The sequence below is a fragment of the Fulmarus glacialis genome, unplaced genomic scaffold (assembly GCF_000690835.1).
Source record: "Fulmarus glacialis isolate BGI_N327 unplaced genomic scaffold, ASM69083v1 scaffold861, whole genome shotgun sequence".
Taxonomy (NCBI): domain Eukaryota; kingdom Metazoa; phylum Chordata; class Aves; order Procellariiformes; family Procellariidae; genus Fulmarus; species Fulmarus glacialis.
The window spans coordinates 124367-142390 of record NW_009192184.1 but is presented as its reverse complement, the minus strand read 5'-3'; the positions used below and the strand labels follow the sequence as shown (position 1 = coordinate 142390).

Sequence of the window (18024 nt, the reverse complement as noted above, 5' to 3'; positions counted from 1 at the left end):
GAAGTGGTGGAGTCACCATCCCTGGCAGTATTTAAAAGACGTGTAGATGAGGCACTTAGGGACATGGTTTAGTGGGCATGGTGGTGTTGGGTTGACGGTTGGACTTGATGATCTTAGAGGTCTTTTCCAACCTTAATGATTCTATGATTCTATGATTGCCAAGCACCATGGATTTTGAGTAGTCCTTTCAAATTAACCATAATTCTGGTTTGACTTTGATCAATGAATAGCATACTACCTCTAGAGCTTTAGACTATTGTTCTGTAGTTATGTTACAACTTGTCTTGTTTCATGTAAGAATATTTATCTCATTTTCTGAGCATTGTCTCCCTCTTGAGTTTTACAAATTGCACTCAGTTAGTAGCAATTTTTACTGATTTCCTATGCTGATGTTTGGACTTCTCAAACCAAATGCTTGTTTTTCAAATTGGCTTTTGTTTCTAAAAAAAAATAAAAAACATTCCTGTTTTGTTTCTCCCATCTTTTGTTTGCACATCTTTCAAAAATTTTATGCTTGTGCCTCAAATATTTTGCATCCTGGGAGACCATCATAAATAGCTATTTGAAACTATTAAAATTACCTGAAAAGAAATACAGTACAAGGCTCTCATGTTTTTATGCATGAATTTTTACTAAACGATACTATTCTGTTCAAGATCAATGCATTATTAAACACTCAAATGTTCAATTCTTTATGTGTGCCCAATTTTATATTTGAGTCCCTACAAGTTTTTTGGTCTAATGTGAATAACTCAGGTACGAGACAACCCTGAGGAAAGTTACCAGCTTCTATATTCTTGCTCTACTGTAAGAGGCCAGTTTATTTTTTGGGTTTTTCATTTGTTTGTTTTTTGACGGTTCCAATGTTTGGTAGTCAGACTATTTCAATTAACTTCCTTTATTTTATTTTTTGCAACTTTTACCAATTTCAGGATGCATTGGTTATCAGACTTTCCGTTATGTCCATGATTGTTTGCCGTAAGGAATTGTCTTTCTGATAATGTCTACAACTCTTTTATTTTTATTTCATAGGTGTTTAAAATGACATCTGTAAATCAGCATTGTAAGGTACTGAATTTAAAATGGTTATAAAATGACACAGTGTGTTCCTGCTTTTAGACTGTACAACTGACAAGACAATAGAAATAATCCTTAGACATCACAAGTGACTTTGCCCTGACATCTCTTCAAAATACTGCATGAGGGGACTAGCCTGGATGTGAGGGTTTTCTCCATAGATATCTGGTTCTGTCAGTTGATTAGCATTTTAGATGAAAGACAATAGCTACAGGGAGTATGTAGCTGCCAAGCACTTATCAAAAAGAATTTTTCAAATCACTTCTTGTACTTATTTTTTTAAAAGAAGGAAAAAAAATTGGATATAAGTAGCTTTTAAAAATAATTATACTTGTTTTAGAACTGTTATCATATTTGAGAGAGCCATTATTTGAAAGCAAATACATATGCACAAAGGCAACAGGGGGACATTTTTCTAAGGTAAATTAATTCTAGGACATTATAATACGATGTGGTGGAGCATATATTTATAAGCCAGTAACTGCAGTCAGTTCAATTGTTCAGGAATGAATATCAGTGCCTGAACAAACTCAAGATATATATGTGTTGGCTGATGTACTTATTCCCTGTTGTTTGTTATTACTTCCTTTATTAGCATTTGAAATTCATAAAGAACATCAGATACCATAAGGTAAATACTGTGTTGTGTCCAGAATACTTGTCTGAGTGGCAGAAATTAAAGATAGGGAAAATGATTGGGAGAGGACTTGGAGAGGTCAGCTAATACTTTTTGTCTGCTGCAAGGCAAGATCAAACTATAGCTAAACCACTCTTGACGGATGTTTGTCTAACCAGTTCTTAAAAAAATACAGTGATGGAGATGGTGAAATTTCCCTAAGCAATTTGTACCAGTGTCCTACTGTCATTATTACAAAAGTGTTTTCTAATGTCTCATCTAAGTATCTTTCATTGGGATTTAAATTCATTACTACTTGTGTTACCCACACTCCAATGTGGATAACAATTTGCCTTAGTCTTTTTTGCATTGTATACTTCACGTCTGTGGTGCAAGTTCTTTGTAGTAAAAGAGGAATGTGATTACCTTATTTTTAGTGGACAGAGAAGTTATTCCTCTCAAGCTGCATTAGAGATTAAAAAAGTACACTTTGGCAGAATGTATAGTCTGAAACTAAGTAAGTTTGGATTCAATACCTGATTCTGTATGTGATGTAGCACATGTACTGCTTCTAGTACATGAAACCTTGATTTCTGTATTGTCTTTCATTTGGTTTTGTAATATTACTAAGAATAAAACTTGGTTAGGATGTGTAACAGTATAAATATAAAATTGCACACACCGATCAATAAATAATGACTATATCACGGATCTGGAACGTTTATTGTCTTGGTTTGGTTGATGTTTCTTAGTAATTGATGGGAGTCTGTCCACTGACTTTAATGAGATTTAGATGAATCTCCTGCTGCTGAGAGTAGCGAGATTCTTTTAGTAGAGGTGAATTACTGGGTGTTCCTGGAACAACACATACATAATGATTTACTATCAAGAGTTAATGAGAAAACAAGGGAGTTTTGCAGTATCAAGACACTGTTTAAGAAAAAAAAAGTTGAACCTCCTCATTGTAATTTTAAAATAAGATTGTTTATAGCATTTATTTTTTCCATGTAGTTGCTTTGCTTATTAAGGCTCAAATCCTAAAGTGTTTAGTCTTTGACTATTGCTATTGACTTCAAGGCTATTGCAAGGCTACTACACCTTTTTCAGTTGCAAGCTTTAGTTTGTCAGCTTTATATGAAGCAGGTTTTGTTTAATATACAAACATGATGCAACTGTTTGGGTGCTATGTAAATAATAAGGTTGTGATCAAAGTTATTTAAATGATTTTGAATTCAATTGAAATATGCGCTTTTTGGATTCCACCCAAAAGTGGAGGAGTGTCTGTTTAGGAGAAGGCACCGTAGAGTCTTGATAAGAGGCGCAGTTAATGAGGTAGAACATATTCCAGTTTTCTCATGCTGCTATCTTGTGCAGCCTATCTTATTGGGATTACTAAAGAATAACTGCCGACTGTCCAAATCTAATTTGGCTCATTGCACATCGGTCTTTCTGCCAGATGGAGCCTATTTCTAGTTTTTCCTCACTAGAATTCAGATAAACTTTAGCTGGCAGAGTATGGCAACTTTGACTTTGATATAATCCAGTACAGTGTAATGGAAAATACAAATAAGCTCCTGGACATTAATGCCCGTAGGTTCGACTGTGAAAAAAAAATGCATCAATTGACTAGCATTCTTGATCGAAGTTCACCAGCTGTTTCACTCGACATATCTTAAGCGGGCTGTCAATATGGCATCACTGAATACCTTAATAAAAACTTCACAGACACCAGATTTTCTCCTTTCATTGGAACACTACCAAAACCAAATGTCTTCATTTTTTTGTTATGGATGTAGCATTTCTGTGTGAGAAGGAGCGTGGAAGAAAAGTGTGCCTGAAACAACAACAGGGAGTAAAATAAACAGTTTGCCAGACTTCTGTTCTGACTAAGGATAATCCTGTGTTCTGAAGGAACTTTGAATAAAAAGTCCAGGCATTCTGGCAGTAAGAATTTGGTTATGTTTTTTTTAGAGTAGGTAACTTGGCAAAGGATAACATTTCTCGTTGTAAGAGTGGGTAAATTATAACCATTGATGTCTGCTTTTAACCTTTTGATTTATACTTTTGGGGAATGCTCTTGCATGTATAATGAGAAAATAATGTGCTGTGAAATTCTCAATTAGTAATAAGTTGCCTGGATCAGTTTCTCTGTGCCAGCGGTTACACCTGAAACAAATTTATTTTTCTCATCTGCTGGTATTTTAATTTGCATTGGTAGCATTAAAAAATACTATTCATGTGAAGATTTCACTGAAAAATAATTTAATGTAAGCTATTCCCTTTGTTCTTTACTATTCAAAAACAGCATGTCTTGGGGCATGTGACCTGTTTAGGAAAATGAATTGATTTCCATGTTTTTCTAATATTAACATTAGAAATAAAAATTTGTTCTCCAAATTATCCCTTTCTTATCCAGTGGGCTAAAATAAACTGGTAGCTCAGCTATCAAATTGCTCCTTTGATTTCAGACAGGTCCATTTCTTTCTCAGGCTCAGCTCACATTGCAGTTGTTGAATTTAGAACCACATCAGCCCCTTTATTGTCACTTCAGTTCTGCTGCTTTTTTAAGAGCTCAGCTGTGTACATGAGGACAGTCCATTACCATCTGAAATGTTTATTCCAATGAGGACATATTGAGAGGTGTCCCCTTGCACCATCTGGCCACCTTTTGTTGATATTAGTTACAGAGGAGGACTCACCTTTTCTTCCATTTCTGCCTGATCATTTTCGTTTTGAAAAAAAGAAAAAATACATTACAAATGAATAACCAAAGTGAGTACACTCTGTGTCATAACTGTACAGTTACCAAGAAGAGGGACCCCTTCTCTTGGTCACAAACTCTTCAATGCCAGAAGGGTTTTTATCGTGTAAAGTTAAGTATGTGGGCCTGTGAGTTGGTCCGTTGGCATAATCTTTAGTAGTGTCTGACACGACTGCTGCTTAATCATTGTGTTACAGTTCTTGCATTGAATGTCACTCTGTTTTTGATGTATCTTCCTTTCTGTTTGTCTGGTCCTCTGCCTCCATGAGGCTGCCCATGAAACAAAATTAACTTAAGATTCTTCTGGAATCTGCTGCTTCCTGTGCTGTAGACCTGAGGAACTCCATGTGGTCTTGCAAATAACTGAATAACATTGATTCAATGATTCAAAGAATGACATAGATGAACCTTAGGTATACTTAGAAACCATAAGATGATCAGATAATTCAAGTTGGAAGGAACTTAAGGAGGTTGTCTAGTCCAAATTTCAATATGCAAGACCTTACGGTTCCTGAAGTTTCGTTTAGTATCAGAAATGAATCCAGGAAAAAAACACATTCACATGTATTAAAAATTCTTTTTAGTTTGTTTTACAGCTGGAATGTGCTGTGGATTTAGCACGTCTCAGGGGGAATACTTTTTCTCGAGTCTTACTGAACAAATGAAATTCTACTCTGGCTCATTAACAGAGAAATCAAAATGAATAGTAATAATCCAGATGTCTGCTGTAGTGCCATTTCAGAATGTTGTTTATATTAACATGTAAAATGTTTGGGTTTTAATTATGGCTTAAGAAAGTAAACTGTTTTAAAGAGAGGTGAGTGAAGTCATCCGGGTAAACATGCCAATCTGAAGAACAGCTCCCCAAATGAAACCAAGAAGCATTATGAAAAATGATTCATTAAAGATTTTTCAAAATTTTTTCATAAGCCTCCCCACTCATTTTCTGTGCAAGTGGTTTCCAGTATCTCACAGACTGTTTATTCCTGTAACATTCTCCAGATGAACAGAAGCAAATAATGAAAATCTGCAAAACAAATACAAAGAGCATCACTTTATCCAAGCTGCTGTGCAGTGCTGATTTTCTCCTACAGGCAAGGCCAGTGCAGCTCAGAAAAATAGAAGGCACTCCTGTACTGTGTGCTGGAGTCATGGTTTACATGGAAATACCTGTTTTTAAAGAAGTTTATTTGGTCCAAACTTCTAGCTCCTTTGATGCTGGTATATCACTCATTCAAAAAAAAGCAGAACAGCAGTCTTTGCTCAGTTCACATCCTCAGATGGCAGTGCTACAAAAAGGTTGATTTAAGGAAGGTTTGTATTTCTTTGGGTATGCTGCGTACCCGTGTCCCCTTAATTCACTGTGGAGTACATTTGAAGAACTTGTACTAGCTTGATTTGTACCAGGTCTAGCTCTGGCAACCTGAACCCATTGCACATTGGACTTCCCACAGAAGCTGCTCTCAAGAGTAGGGCTGAACTGTCTGGGACTTGGTAGAACTCAGGGTCTCAAGAGGGTCTCAAGTGATGTCAGAGCAATTCCCCTAATTCAGTACTTGTTCCCACTATAAATCTTCATCTTCTTGATTCATAAAATGGCTTCCAAATGCTTATACTTCCTGAAACTGAATTATTATTTCATATTTCAAGTGAGCAGATCTTTTTCTTTTATTATAGTGAACTAATTATAGGGTTATTGGAGTATATTAGTGCTCTGTAGCCTTCTAGCCAGATGATATTAGTTGCTTGACTGAGCACCAGTGTTACTGTTGAGTAATGCTGAAATGGTTTGCCCACAATCACCCAGTAACTCTTACCTACTGAGATTCAGCCCAGTGGTCTATTCACTAAACCATGTAACTTTGTTATTTGCTCATTACTTTTGCCAGATTTTAGCTACTTGGTCTGGAATTTTCCTTCCTTAGTATCTGCCTGAAGCAGTAAGTGTCATCTCTTTCCAGGAACAAGATCAAGAAACATGCATTGCTTTTCCTATATAGATTTTAAATGAATAAAACAATTCTTACAAGCCCTTTGAGAAATTCTTCTGCTCTGAGATATGGAAGCACTGTTGAAATCCAGGAGAGAATCTTCCTTGAGTCATGGACATATTTTCATTCTTCTGCCCCCCACCTAGATATGTTCAGGTTATAATTTCCCCCCCAATAAGCCAGTTGATAAGAGTTTCAAACAACCATATGCAGAGTTTGGGCCCTAAATGCTTTTCAGTTTTCTTCTGCTGTAGGTTTGCAGTTTCAGAGCTGTAAGAATGAAGGGACTTGCCTTGCAGTTTTGGGAGATGTTGGTAAATAGAGACAGTGTGGAGGCTCTTTGTTGTAATAGTGCTCTTTCTTTTGATGCGCAAGAAGATTCCTGTGCAACAGAACAAAAATTGGTCATGAGGAAAGAGGATAGTAAGGATTAGAGGAATAGGAAGCCAGTGGGAATGGGAGGGGAATCTGAGAAGTGACTATGGGGAAATACTGACTGCTGAGGACTGAGATGGGAGGAAGAAACATTAGTGTACATGCAGGGAGACTAGGACTTAGGAGTGAAGAAGCTGAGAGTGAACAAAGGAAATAAAAGGGGAGGAGATTTGGGTTTGATAGGCCGTGGAGGATTGGACATCTCAACTTTTGAGGTGAGTCTAGGAGGCAGAGGATGATAGGAATAAAACTGCAGGTGAGATGGAAGCGTGGGAAGAGGGAACAAGTTCATACAGTGAAAAAACTGGGATAAGCCAGGGAATGTGGAGTGGGTGTGAAGAGGGAAGACCATATTCTGTTTAGAACAGGAGAAGACTCAGTTTTAATCACTAAAGGAGAGTCATCAAATGTCATTCAAAACAAAAACCTGGAACAAAACTCTAATTCTAATGGAATTTAACAGTTGCAGGCTCAGCAGAGATGCAGGTTTTATGACATTATTTTTCCCCATAATCACCACCTTTGAACTCTTCAGTTACACCGGCAATAATTACTCCCCTTCCTTTGTTCCCTTCTGGGGCTCATAATTTTCTTACCTTTCCCTTTGCTTATAGCCTACTCTGCTGTGCAGGTGCCAGCAATTCTTGTCTTTCAAACTGTCTTTTATTAACGTAGTTCAGTTGAATTCAGAACAGTTGTTCATAACCCATACCTTCTGTTACAAGAGCTGAAAAGAATTTGTATGCATTAAGTTGGTCTCTTTTTTTCCTTAACTATAAAAATTGTTCTTATGAAGTTATTACTGAGCCTTACAAACTTCACTTTGCAAGAAATACGTGTTCCTCTGAGTGCTTTCAATGTTGTTTGCACGTTTGTTTTTGCACAGTGTTGACAACAGAGTGAGATTTTTCATGTTTTCTGCTGTTTTGTGAGATCGAATGAGGGAGGTTGGTATGATGATGATTATTATTATTATTTCTCTTGGGAATATATTAAAAGATAGAACATGGATAAATGGAGCCTCAAGGGTGACTCATGTTTTTGTTTAGCTTGAACTAGGTCCAGCTTCTAAGAGGAACTTGATTTTTAGGTGCATGTTTTTGCAAAGTGTTCTAAACTGAAGTTATAATTCCAGAGGTCTCCATAGCATGTGTTTGTTTTTATTTAGGAACATGTTTAAGGAATGTTTTTGGTGGGTGAATGTAAAATAAATAAAACTCTCTCAATCTGGAGGTTGCAATTCTTTGGCATATTCAGTGTCAGCAAAAATCAAGTGGAAGAATGTTATTTAGTGAATGGACTCGGTTAATTTTTATGATTTACTTTGTAAAGAATTGTCTTTATGCTCAGTTGCGAGATGCGGAAGTATGATTTCTTAAGTAGCGTTTGCTTTTTACTTTGTAAATGTTTCTGCATGTTTGGAAGATGGCTAAAATTTGTTTTCAGCATGGACCACTGCCTGCTTGTCTTTGGGTAACACAAATTCAGAACGTACGTTGCTTCAAAACAGCATACTGTTACCATACTGAGTGTATAACAGTGCGACACCTCCATGCCATTGCTTCTATAATATTGTTCAAGGTGTGGTTCTAATTTTTTTGCCATTATAAATTCTCAGTAAACATTGTTTATAACTCAGTTTTTATTTAAAAACACCAAAAAACCAATAAAACCTTGCTCTTGTGCAACGTGAACATCTTAGCTTGTGAATATTTTGAAATTTGTCTGCAAAGCAATTGATGACATTTATTTATAAGTTGTTAGGGGAATGAAGCAAAGTCAGGGCTTCACTTGTTTTTTTCGTTTGTTTTAGGGGATTTGATCTTACGTCTTATAAAGGACTGTTCACTGAGAAAGTACTCGTAGTACTTTATTCATACAGTCGTAATTTACCTTTTGAATATAATAGATGAGGTTAGAGTAAGAATGTAATAATGTCATATATTTAAAAAATGTAGCTTAATGGATATTTCTAATAACTGTACTTTAATGAAAAGGAATTTCAACATTTGAACCTAGTTTGCAAGTTCGAACAATAAGTGCCCCTCTGGTAACTTAGAAAGCATAGATGCTTTCGTCCTAGTCAGTTGCATACTGGGGGCATACACTTTATCTGTATTTTAGTATACTTAGGTATCTGTAAAACATGAGATCAAAAAAAAGAGTCAAATTTGCAAAATAAGGAGTATTTATTATGTTGCCTGCTTAGAAAGATTTTTCCATGTATATCATGACCTGAGTGAGACAGCTGCAGAATTTGGCCAAGCAGAGCTGCAGCAGTGTGTACAATGGCTTTGTTGGTCATTTCAGCAGAAGTACGACAGATGTACATAGTGAGCTGAGATGTACGTGAGAGAAAACTGTTGGACACTAAATTTAAAAATGCATTAATTATTTTAGGGTTTCATTGATCTTTGTTCTATAGTAGAACTTAGAGATTGTTTTACAGCTCCAGTATAAGCATGTGTCTTTCACTTGAGAGTTCTTCACTAAAATTCTTTAGATGATTTAAAAGTTTTACTTACAAAAGCTCAGAGCGAGTAAGATTCTACTATCTACCTATGAGAGGTGTGAGGAATTCGACCACACGATTCTTACTAAAATTAACAGGCATTATATGATTTGATCCACAGCCCCTGTCATGAAATGTCCTTGGTGCAAATTTCATCATATGATGAGTGATTGTGTTTTATCTACTGATCTGTTGCTGGTTTTGAATGAGAAGGGTGTTGCAGAGTTAATACTTGGACTATATGTTATGCAATACATTTTTGTACTAATTCTGAAATGTGTTTTATTTGCAGGGATATTAAACCAGACAACATTTTGATGGATATGAATGGACATATTCGATTAGCAGATTTTGGTTCTTGTTTGAAACTGATGGAAGATGGAACGGTAAATTAGAAAGAATGATATATTCCTAAACACCTTTTCTTCAGTCCTTTGCTAGCTGCTAAAATGTGTGCTAATAAAGAGAAAAGGTGCCTTATGTGAAACAAAATGGAATTGTAATGGTATTGGTATGTAACTAACCTCGGTTCAAAATATGACTGCACTTTGCTTGGATTTACTGCGTAATAAATAATAAGTAAATAATAAATAAAGAGAAGCTAGCTGCACTATCAGTACTGAGTAGGTATTTGTTGATGAACTATGAATCTCTCAGTTTTGACTCTGAGCTCTAATCTTTATCGAAAATGTAAGCTTTACTATAAGCAGGATAAGATACAATTAGCATATAATCATATTTTAGTAGTATATTTAAACTTGCACAGTATGTAGTAGGTGTGACTAGAATGTAATTCCAGTGTGTTAATTATATCCCAGAGTGTTACAAAGTATTTGAGTTAAGATATGTGATTACCTAATCTATAATTACTTAATAACAACTCTAAGCCTAAGAATTGACAGTTTTGTTCTTTCTCTGTTATTAAATATTTGTAAGAGTTGAGCAAAAGTATGTTACTAGGATGCCTATTAATGTAGTGCTTTAGATGCTTAGGCATTCTTCATTAATTTAGAAGCGTTTTTATTGTGTTTAGTTGTTACTGTTATAACGAGAACACTAGGCTAAATTTATATATACATGCACAGTGCCACAAACAGCATCGTCTGTAACGATGAAAGTTGATTTTAGTCCTGGAAATGTAACTTCTACAGGTCCAATCTTCAGTGGCAGTTGGAACACCAGACTACATCTCTCCAGAAATCTTGCAGGCCATGGAAGATGGAAAAGGGAAGTATGGGCCCGAGTGTGACTGGTGGTCCCTAGGCGTTTGCATGTATGAAATGCTTTATGGAGAAACGCCCTTTTATGCTGAGTCCTTGGTGGAGACCTATGGGAAAATAATGAACCACAAAGTTAGTGCACTTTCTCTTTCTGTCTCTCTCTAAGCTAATTTTTAATAAGTAATAGGGTAACTTTGAGGCGTATTTAAAAATGAGGTTTTATGTCCTAATTATGTTAATGTTCATAAATATAGAACAAAAAATGTTTCCATATAGTAAGTTTATGGTTATGGATTGCAGATGACTTTGCTTTAGGATAAAGCAGTTCAAAACTAAAAATCTGGATTTGGAAACATGGCTATTAGTTCACTGTCTGAAGTAAATCTTGGCTACATTACATCGCTCCTTTTGCGTTGCTTTCTTCTGGCGGGATCCATTGGTTGGCTTATGCAGAAGATTCTTAAACATTCTTCCACATGGAGGTAGCTGTAGAATTCGACAGTGTAAGAGAAATTTAAATAAAGAAGAAAAACTAGGAGACAAAAAAATGTCGATAGTTTCTATCCTTTGGGGACGTCTTTTTCCTAGAAACCTTACTGCATATATTTAGAACTGGAGTATTTGCACATTTCTTTTTCTACACAATAATTTCCACTAAGAAGGGTGATTTTTCCAACTTTTTCTTGGTAATAAACTTATTTTCTCTTATTTTAATCCTTAAGGAGAGGTTTCAGTTTCCTGCTCAAGTGACAGATGTCTCTGAAAGTGCAAAGGACCTTATCCGAAGGCTCATTTGTAGCAGAGAGCATCGACTTGGACAAAATGGGATAGAAGACTTTAAGAACCATCCATTTTTTGCTGGGATTGATTGGGACAACATTAGAAACTGTGAGGCACCTTACATCCCAGAAGTCAGCAGCCCCACTGATACATCAAACTTCGATGTGGATGATGATTGCTTAAAAAATTCTGTAAGTATAGAATTAACATTTTGACAAATCTGCTTTTGTAGTATACTTTACAACAAAATATATGTAAATAGCAGTTTATTTCAGTGTGTTCACTATGTTCTGCATAAACAATAAAGTGCTGCTTTGAAGAACTGTAGGGGGAATACATTCATAGTTTGGAGGCTGTTCCTCCAAACATGTATGTGTAAAGATAACTTCGGTTCAATTTTGTAAACTCATTGTAACTTTATATGTGTTTAACTAACACATACATCTGTTGTTTGCAGTAACAAGTTCTTAGTGTCCAGGTCTTATAAAGAATAATACATTTACATGTAGATAGTCTGCAAGACACGGTATTTCTAGCAGCAGAGCATTGTTGAGACTCGTACTAAGTTTGCATAATGCATTTTACTGTAGTGCTCTACGCTAATTGCTCATATCTCTGTCAGATTCCATTCAGTTCATTCCCACTAAAATTTTTCCAGCTTGTTTCCTACTTGAGTTGAGTTTTGGGAAATTTAGGAGGAATGTTACAACCGTTTTTTCGGGAACAATCTTCGTAAGAAACAAATGATTTTGCCTTTGCTTAAAAAGCGTTGCAACTATTGATTTTTAACAACCTTAGTGTTACTGTGCTTTTGAACAGGAACATTGGCAGATGATAGAGGTCTTAGCATCAGAGGAATGCCTTGTGTTGTCTCCTTGGAAATACTTTTTTTTTGTGTGTCTTTGTTGAAAGGTGCAGAAACCTGCTGTTTACATGAGGGGTGAAGCATTTTCACCATTTTTGCTTTTGTTTTCTGAACTGCCTGTGCATCTCAATTCCACTGAGCTTCCTGGACCTGCAGATAAGTGATAGGCAACATGAATTGATATAGGCAGGATGATCATTATTTGCATTCACTTTCCTCCAACTGCACAGTAAAATATGGAAAACACTTTGCTTAAAAGAAATCCAGTGGTAGACATATGTGGTGTGGAGCATTAGGTCTCAGAGTCCTTTCTTATAGGCAAGTTAAGAAAATCAGTCTAGCTGCATAGGACAATTTGCATTTTTTTCATTTTTTCCTCAGTTTTTCCTCACTTGCATCTAGTATTGCCCATCTCCCTTCACAACTAAAGTATTTTTATCTTAAAACTTTTTTATACACTCTTCAGATACCTGTTTGCACATTATTTTGTCCAGGAACAGCTATCAGGGTTGGGTGGCAGCAATGGATGCTGTGTGTAACAAGTCTTTGTGATGCCATGTTTGTGAAGCTGAAATAGCTGTTGGAGGTTATTCACTCGTTCTAATGTTGGCCAGTCCAGGGGTCTTCCTTTTTAGAGCGTAATCTCGCAACTGAGGCACTCAAAAGGTGCCTGTGTGGTGTGAATATTTTCCCATTATAAAGAAGCAAGGAGCTGCAGGTGAAGAAAGAATGCTCCTGTGATGAGTTATTAGACTCAGATGTGAAAACAGAGTCCGATTCTTAATTTGCTTTAGACTTCTGGGGGTGAAAAGCAATGCTATTGAACTGTTCGAGGTGAACACTCATTTCTGGAGCTTCATTTTCAGTTTCCTCATTTGAAACATGTGAAGGTAATTTTTCGTTTTGTTTAATTTAAGGTTATATTTTTACCATTTCTTTTTGCACCTTTCTGCGGGTTTTTAGCTTTTAAATGTTTGGTTTAGTAGCCTTACTGATAGGCATGATAGATGTGGATTCAGTTATAATTTTGTCAGTGTGATAATACAGTTGAATTCACACAAGTAGCGGAAATAAGTGTTTTGATCTCTGCCAAAGAATCAGCAAAGAAATTCTTTTACAGAATCTTACATTGTTATCAATAGATACGATATTTTAGAACCGACATTGTTACCTGTGTGGTAACTGAAAACTGTCATATGGACTGTTAAAATCACACAATTATGCGTTTGGTCTTTTTTAAAGTTATTTGTAAAAACGGTTTTGAAACTCGAATCTATGAAATACGAAAATAAAATATGAAGGAGAAGTAAAGAATTCTACTTTTCCTAACCATAATGTGTAATAATTGCTATTTTTATTATCAATTAGTGGAAAATTAAGGCTTTGTAATTTGGTGTTTTCATTCGTTTCCAAAATGCCCAGCAATGTAGACTTGATGTACTTACATAATCTAGCCATGTCATTGGTATTGCTTTTTATTCTGGGAACTCTTTTTCGATGTGAAGATTTTTGCCTGCTAAAAGGTCAAGGTTGTGATGTAATATAGCTGACGCCACCACTGAAAAGGTAATTTTAGATTTCTTTTGAATAAGGCTTGTTCTCTCCTGCTGAGTTTTACATGTAAAAATGTACAACTGGTTCCTTTCTTCCTTTTGTTTGTTTGAAAAAAATCATTATGTTACCTTTTCTTAGAATTTAGAACCTTTTAGCACTTTCAGTGTGATAATCTTCTTAGGGAGTTTCTTTTGATGACCAAGGTCATCTCTAGTATAGCGACATAAACCTTGCGTTTTGGGGTTAAACAGGAAACTTTTAACAGGATATTTAAGAATATTAGAACTTATAATGGTTCAAGAAATATAGCAACAGGGTTATTTTAGCCTGAGGAGAAGCTCAAAGATTTGTCTTGGTTTGTAGTTCTTTGTCTGGCAGGAAAAAGGAGCAATGAAGGAAGAAATGGTAAAAGCACTAATGGGATTAGAAAACCGGGTTGTATTACTTCTTTCTAGTAAATGTCTGACTATTGTTCTCTCAAAATAGAGATGGACCGGTCAGAAGTGGGGTTGGTAAATCTACAGGCAGAAAGCCCTGCTAACTAAATAGCGAGAGGAGTATAGGAAGGAATAAAAGGTGATACTCTTTGTGCTAAGAGTTTCTTGGAAAAAAGGAGGAATAAATTGGCTTTTAATATGTGTAATATTCTGCTTTCCTCCAACGATAGCCTATTTAATTAGAAAAGCATTTTTATGCCAGCATGCTATATTTTTGTATATTGCATGCTATTATAAATAGATTTAGGTGATGCCGTTTCATATTTGGGCTGTAGATAAGGTTGACTACGAATATAGTTAGTATGATATTATCACTAACACTTCACATATGGTTAAACTCGAAAATATTTTTCTTTTAAGTCCAGTAGGGTATTACTTACTCAACTGTCCTATTATTTTTCTAGGAAACAATGCCTCCACCATCACACACTGCATTTTCTGGCCATCATTTACCATTTGTGGGTTTCACATATACAAGTAGCTGGTAAGTTAAGAGTTCCAAAATTGCCTGTAGGATAGTTACATAATATCTTAAGTTTCTGTCTCTGAAACAAAACAGATGCCTAAGAATGTGGTTTATTGAGGAAGTTACTAGGCCATAATCTAAAATGCTGTCTGTCCAAAAGAATGAGCTCTCTGCAGGTAAAATTTACATGAATTTAAAGGTCAGCACCTGTGTTCAGAGGAGTTTTGTTCAGAAAGGTGGTTTTCAGACAATGTATGAAGTTAACTGCCTATAGCAAAGTTAAGACCAGATGTGTTGACCCAGAGAGAACTTAGCTTATTAGACTTTAAAAACAGTTTTATTTCTAGTCCTTTGACACTCATATAAGTCTGAATGGAAATTTTTAAAAAATTACTTTTATTGATATTTGGTATTAATGTGGTATTTGTCATGTTCATCTCTACTGCTAAATTGAACAGTAACAAGGAAGTCCATGTATGCCTCTTGATCGTTTATGAAATTAAATAAATAAAGAATGTTTACAACCATTGAAAAACCAGGCCTATATTTTTGCAAACACATGTGCTTAATGCTGGTTAAGTGACATGTCCTGTAGACTTCAAAAGGATTGTTTGCATAAGCACTAGTATGCGTACATGAGTATCCACAGAATCAGGGCCACAGCATTTCTGATATGTACCTGCCCTAGTTGTCGTGTGATAATTTCACAGCATTTGTTGTGACTGTTGTCTTTAAAGTATTTGGGAAACTTGATTAACTATTTTAAAATAAACTGTTACTGTAATCTTACTAATTATCTAGATTGTTGCTTTTTGCTATCTGGCTGATGTAGACTGTCCATAATGATCATTTTTAATCAGGAGTTCATTCACTTTTGTGTAACAAAAAATGCATTGAGGAGATCAGTCATGCTAGGTAAAAATGAATTCAATTTTTAATGAGCACATACTAAGAAGGTATTATTTGACTGTATAAATAAATTACATAGTAATTAACAATTTCAACAACTATTCATTGGTTGATACAATTTTTTAAAAATTATTTTAAACACAGCCTGTTGTAAAATCCAATACTGTTTAATTTTTTTCCCCCAGTGTGCTTTCAGACCGCAGCTGTCTAAGACTGACAGCTGGACCACCCTCCATGGATCTTGATGCCAGCATTCAAAGAACTTTGGAGGATAGTTTAGCAACAGAAGCTTATGAGAGGAGAATAAGACGTCTAGAACAGGAAAAACTTGAACTTAGTAGGAAACTGCAAGGTATAGTCATTTAAAAAAATCATTCAATCACTTTTTTGACTTAGATTAGCTTGTAGCTTTGTAAGGTATGTTTTATACCATGGAAGAAAATAAATACACCTCCTGGAATGCTTTCTAGCAGAAAAGAATTATCTTCATTTTTTCTGTTGACAAATTAAACTTCTGTTACTCTTTATGCCTGAAATATCCTATGTACGCAACTTCTTATAACATGCTAACTTTGTTCACACTGTGCCATGGTTACTATGGCATAAAGATTTCATTCTTAAAACCTCTAAGAACTTAGTTTGACAAGCTGACAATTACTGAAAAATTGGCACTTAGTAGTTGGAAATCATAAATTGTAGAATCCTCAGTGGAGAGGCTTTTTGGCATGTCTTAATTTATCAGTGATATCTTTTTGACCTCCTCAGATGTCAGAAGTGTAATTTGTCCCTCGCTCTTCCATCTTTTTCTAGAGTCCACCCAGACAGTCCAGGCTCTGCAGTATTCAACAGTGGATGGCCCAATAACAGCAAGCAAAGATTTAGAAATTAAAAGTTTGAAAGAAGAAATTGAAAAGTTGAAGAAACAGGTAACAGGTATGTTATAAATATTAATGTGAAAACTGTAATGGGAAACAATATTTTGACAAGATTTTTTCTCATAATGTAATGTTGGTTTTACTTTGCTTTCTAAGAGTCCTTCAGTCTATTTTTACTTCTCATTTTACCCTTCGCTCTTCATTGGTAGCTCAACATTTTCTACAAATTCAACTTAATATTCAGTACTTCAGTAATTCCAGTTGCAAGGAGGAAGAAAGATTTCAGTGACTTCTGCTATTACTGTTAGTGGTAAAGTTCCACTAGTTCTAAATTGTGGTGTTGCTAATTTACATGGATGTGAATCAGGCACTACCTGAGAATCTGTGAAACCGTGACCAGTTTCGTTAGTACTACCTTTTTTTTTTTCTTCTCCTTTTCTTTTTCCTTCATCCTGCAATGTGTACTGCAAGAGCAGATGGAGCACTTGTTTGGTTATTTTTGGCAGTATCAAAAGTCACTGCAGTCCTTTCAGAAGTCATACTCACTGTAGCACACCTTAGCATTCCTTGCTTTGTACACCTCTGCACTCTGGTATGAAGGTACATAGGTAGTAAACTGGAAGGAAGGAAGGTGGTGTTTCTTGTTTACAACATGAGGGGTGAAGACTTTAGCCTAGCAGTTTTAATAGTCTTAAAAATATTTGATGGAAGGGTGATTTGTTATGATTTAAGCATCAATTGATATTTTTCATTATCTCATTTTCTGTTGAATTTTCCTTGCAAGGGCCAAATTTGTGAGATGTGATCACAATTTTATATTTGTATTTTCTTTGAAACCACAGAGGTTTATAGTGTGCTGTTGCTTAGTGCATTGTAACTGGATGTGGAGTAAAATCTAGTTCAAACGGGAGACGTGGTTTTCTGCGTATTTACTTTTAGAAAAGTGTGGGTTATCTGGGAGGTGGGCTGTGTGCATGAAACTACAGTGATACTGAGTTTTCCAAGTGGCAGGGAGTAGCGAAGAGTGTTTTCCGTGAGAGAGGACACTATGGGCTATAAGGCTGCAGTTCCATGAGCAGCAGAACTGATCAAACAAAACTCTGCTGTCAAAATGGGTCCTGCGCACAGCTATGTGGCTCCTCCTGTCTCTGTGCATACCCCGCACTTTCTCTTGAGTTTAATTCACTCAATTAAACAAGGAAAGAACTATCTAGATATAGAGAATTTAATCAATTCATGATCTGATAAATCGGCACAAGGTGCGCAATGAAGAGAGTTCATGAAGATTTTATGATAACTAAAAATTTGGCTATCAAGTATCTCAGCCCTTTAAATTTGGAAAGTGTTTTTGAAATCTGTGCAGATAAAGAGCTGAATTTCTTTAATTAATGTCATGCTGCCTTTCTTTAGAACTCCCAGACTAGTCAAAAAGCAAAGATCTACTTAGCCCAGTATCCTGTGTCTTT

At 35.7% G+C, this 18024-nt stretch overlaps 1 protein-coding gene across 1 annotated transcript in view; it reads left to right on the top strand.

Annotated features, from left to right (window-relative positions):
* The window catches only part of CDC42BPA (CDC42 binding protein kinase alpha (DMPK-like)), a 125454-nt gene that overhangs the window by 36308 nt on the left and 71122 nt on the right, over window positions 1-18024 (top strand). The window contains exons 5-10 of the mRNA XM_009586969.1: window positions 9685-9778; window positions 10544-10744; window positions 11335-11583; window positions 14713-14792; window positions 15869-16035; window positions 16494-16616. Of these exons, the coding sequence (XP_009585264.1) occupies window positions 9685-9778; window positions 10544-10744; window positions 11335-11583; window positions 14713-14792; window positions 15869-16035; window positions 16494-16616 (914 nt within the window). The remainder of the gene's footprint in view (window positions 1-9684; window positions 9779-10543; window positions 10745-11334; window positions 11584-14712; window positions 14793-15868; window positions 16036-16493; window positions 16617-18024) is intronic.